At 51.1% G+C, this 3,988-nt stretch overlaps 1 protein-coding gene across 4 annotated transcripts; it reads right to left on the bottom strand.

The window, feature by feature from the left end:
- Positions 1 to 72: 72 nt before the first annotated feature.
- On the bottom strand, positions 73 to 3,775 carry C16H6orf136 (chromosome 16 C6orf136 homolog). 4 transcript variants are annotated; one of them, XM_037026736.2, is made up of 7 exons: positions 3,544 to 3,769; positions 2,989 to 3,113; positions 1,802 to 2,197; positions 1,423 to 1,511; positions 1,036 to 1,236; positions 411 to 480; positions 73 to 333 (listed from the first exon to the last, which is right to left on the bottom strand). In XM_037026736.2, the coding sequence occupies exons 2-7, from the start codon at positions 3,043 to 3,045 to the stop codon at positions 220 to 222; spliced, it is 927 nt and encodes a 308-aa protein (XP_036882631.1). In that variant the 5' UTR covers positions 3,046 to 3,113; positions 3,544 to 3,769; the 3' UTR covers positions 73 to 219. The 4 variants fall into 4 exon arrangements, with proteins under 4 accessions (XP_036882631.1, XP_017496724.1, XP_017496725.1 ...); XM_017641235.3 differs by lacking the exon at positions 3,544 to 3,769 and adding an exon at positions 3,406 to 3,454; XM_017641236.3 differs by lacking the exon at positions 2,989 to 3,113 and having other exon boundaries at positions 3,544 to 3,775.
- Positions 3,776 to 3,988: the final 213 nt, after the last annotated feature.

A 3,988-nucleotide genomic window follows, 5' to 3' on the forward strand; every position in this document is an offset into this window, starting at 1 on the left:
GAGATCCAGAGAGAGTGACATGCAAACTAGTTCATATATTCACTTAGATTTATTATTTACAGTTAAATTACACAGCAGCTTTACACAGCATGAGATGGCAAGGAAGGTAGGAAGAGAGTGAAGAGGGGAGGAAGCCAGCTCCTGAGTTTCTTGGCTGCCCCCACAGCCCCCTGTTGTGTGTAGCAAAGTCTTCAGTGCTGCCTCCACTCCAGTTCTGGATCAGGTCTCAGAACACAAGTGTAAGCTGGGTTTTGGTTCTGACAGCCCCAGAGCTACGAGGGCTCCTACTAGCAGCTTCTTCACAGGTGTTGGCGGTGAGTGTGAAGGCATCAGCTGCAGAGAGAAAGGTTAATGCCAGGTGATGGGGTGTTCTACTCTCTTACCCCCCACCAACCTGCTCTAGGACTCACTTTGCCTAGGCGATGGCGACAAATGAGCCCATTGGAATTCAGGTAGAAGGTAGAATAGGCATCATAGGTCCTGATGAAGAGAAAAAGGTTCACTGAGGGTAAGGGTGACTGGCCACAAAGTTTGACTCCCAGCATTTGTTTAAACTAGTCATTCCTAAACTTTGCTACATATGCTCAGGTACATCCTGTTGCAATTAAATCAGAATGTCTGGCACCAGTATTTTTAAGAGATCCTTAGATGACTCCGCTATATAGCAAAGCTTGAGAACCACGGGTTTGGGCCAACCCTAACAATTTCCTGTGAATTTTCTCTGTGCCAGAAATTTGCTAGGTACTTTACCCAAGGTTGTGAGGCTCAACTTGTAAAATAGGAATTTTCACTTATTTAAATATTTGGACATCTACTATATATTAGGTACATGAAGAAACTGAGTTGAGAGCTTTCCTAATATACTAAAAGTCCCTATTTCTGTTATATTACAGGATACTAGCAAGATCTCTGCCCTTGAGTCTGCAGTCAGGTCAGGGTAGATCAAGGATTGGCTGGGAGACTAGACAATCAGGGTCCTAAAAGGGTAAGATCAGGAAACTGCTTGTAGTGTGTGTTCTTTCTTTCTTCTTTTACCGGTAAAGCTCTTCCTTGTCACGTTTGTAGAAACGCAGAAAGAGCATGTGTATGGGCAGCCCCACCAGCCGCCAGCGGGCTTGCAGGGTCCAATTCTCTGGGTGGCGGGTCAGCTGTAGAACCTCCAACTGAAGTTGTGCAAAATAGTTCCAGGCCAGGAAACGGCAGAAGGTCAGTGATATAATGTACCATGTCCGACCCCTGTGAAGAAGGAATGGGAAAGAAAGCTCATGATGGTAAAATCAGAAAATAAACTGGCCTCTGTCCGAGGAATGGGGAACATTTGTAAGAAGCAGCCTCGGACCCTCTCGGGTAAGTGAAAAGGGTCCAATACATAGCATTGGGTCCTTTTCCTCTCCAAGGTCCTACCAGTCCCTGGATTCTCACTTGGTATGCACGTTCAGGATCTCATTGATGAATTCCACATCTGATGAATAGAGTGTGTAGTCATGGGAGTGAAGGAAGAGATTGGGAAGCTAGGTGAAAGAAGAAAGCATCAAACCAGTAGGAAAGAAAAGATGATTCTATTTCTGTTTCCTAGTTTTAGTGCTTCCTTTTCCCTTTTCCCCTGAGTGAAAGGTCATTTTATTCCATGTTCAATTTCCCTTAATCCAAACTGAGGATCATCTTTTCCTTGGTAAACAGATTTCTTGCCTGCCTTATAGTGTCAAGAAAGAATCCAGCTGACTAACCCTCGGAAAAATTTTCCAAGTATCACCTACATCTCTTCCCACTGCAGATGAAGGCCACTTTTGAACTGACTTACCTCCTGTCTCAGTCTCTCATACATGACAGCCAGGTGCTCTTCCATACTTGGATCTCTTGATGGAGTGGCAGGGGAAGGGCAGGCAGTACCAGGGGCTTGGAAAGGCATCAAAGCCCCAGAATAGGGGCAGGGTGGTCCCTCAAATAGGCTCCTAAGCCCATCCAGGCAGCCACTGTGCAACTCAGGTCCTGGTCCCTCCTTCCCCTTTCCTGGAGGGAGAACCACCCATGGTGAGTTGAGGGCCTGGACCTCAGGAAGAGGTAATGGGGGGGCTCGGGAAAGCAGCTGAGTAGGAAGGCATGGAGGTGGGAGGGACCAGAGAAGAGGAGAAGATGGAGAAGTTGTGGAGTGGAGCCAATGGGGTGGGAATGGTAGAGGCCGTGGAGAAAGCTGGTCCTAAGGAGGAAGAACCAGAGAAAAAGGTAAGAATCCAGCTGTCTAATGCCCCTTCATGCAAACTGCTCATTAACATGCTTCCAATCCCACCTGCTCCTCCTGATAGGAAAGATGGAATATTAAAATGGAATGGATTCATCTCCCTTTCTAGTGAAAACAGGAGGGAATAGTTTCCTGTGACCTAAGTATAAGTACCTCCCCAAAGCATTAGCAAATACCTTTACATTTAAGATTCCAACACTGAGAGCAAGCAGTTCCACCTCTTAGAGCAAGAATCGTAATACATATTTGAAGAACAAATGAGTAACAGGTTTTACTATACTGCAGATGAAACTATATGGCCTTTAACTCAACTCGAAGATTAAGTGTGTAAGACAGATGTTGTAAAGAGAAAAGAACGTCCAACGGGAACTAGGAGACATTTCTTTGAGTTCCAACTCTATCGTGTAACCTTAGGCACTCTAATTCCTTACGTCAGTTTCCTCTTATAAATGAGGATGATGAAGCCACCCTGACTTATTATGAGGACTATGTGAGGATAATAAGTGTAACTAAAACTTTGCGACCCATAAAGTAGTATATAATTGTAAGTTATTATCATTTTGGCCCCCCCATGATAGACCACCCTAGGGCACTTAAAAAGTTGGACTTCATTCCTCCTGGCTTAGCAACGTTGAAAGTGCAATACGGTTAGGTCAACCAAAGTCAGGCCTGACCCGAGTCCCTCCGCTCCCAAGGAACCCCCCCAGGGGCGTCTCACTCTCGGGAAGGCGGGCAGGCCCCGCGGGTACCTCTGTTCTGTCCCGACGATATCCCCGAGGCACCGCCTCCCCGGGGGGCGTGGCCATCTTGCCCGCACGGGCACAGGGGCCCAAACCGGGTCCCCCCGGGCCGGCCTTCCCGCCGGAACTGCTATCTGGGAGCAAGATGAGAGGGAGGCTAAGCGCAGTCCGCAGGTCTGTCTGGTCTGGACCGGGCAACTCCAGGGCGGCGCCGTGGCCGCGCTGCGAACCTCTCCGTCCCCTGCCCTTCAAATCACCTCCAGGCACAGATAACCGCGGAGACGCAAGCGAAAGGCGGACGCGGACCGCTGACCCACCTTCAACCCCGCTTGCCCACCCCAAACCCAGCAGAACCGACGTCCTCTGCGCGCCAGGGTTGGCGGCGCCGCGCTCCGGTACCCCCCAACCACTAGCCCTTCTACGCACCGCCCAACACAGGTGGCAAGGGGCGGTGGGACATGACTGCGCCTGCGCGGAACGGAGAGCGCGCTCCGCCCCACGCGCCTGCTCTGAGGAGGGTCTCTCCCCGCCCCCTCTCTTCTCCCGCTCTCCCTCTGCTCTCACCTGGGGGCGAGCCTGGTAGGCGCGCAGGCAGTGGCCGAGACGCAGGGTCACCCCCCGGCTAGGCTGGTACATGATCTTCCGGGAGTGTAGAGAGCGCCTCTCGAGTCCGGCCGCTAGCCTCCTCACAGGGGTGAGCGCGCCCTGCAGTCAGCTTCTTGAAGGGGAAAGGCCGGGGGGGCGAAGGGGCTGAGGGGAGGGAAACGGAGATGTCGCGCGCTTGCGCACTGAGGATTATTCCTGGGAGGTGGCGAGGCTCTCGTTCTGCAGTAAGTGCGCCTGCGCACGCCAGATTGGCGGCTGCTCCAGAGCGCTTGCGCAGTAAATTAGCGGCCCGAGCACTGCGGCCTCACCTGGGGCGCTTGCGCAAAAAATTGGGCGATGATGGTGTTGAACTGGGTGTAACGAAAGTAAGGGGTGGGATTGAAATGACAAGTTTTTCAGTAGC

Source organism: Manis javanica, chromosome 16, assembly GCF_040802235.1.
Source record: "Manis javanica isolate MJ-LG chromosome 16, MJ_LKY, whole genome shotgun sequence".
Lineage (NCBI taxonomy): Eukaryota > Metazoa > Chordata > Mammalia > Pholidota > Manidae > Manis > Manis javanica.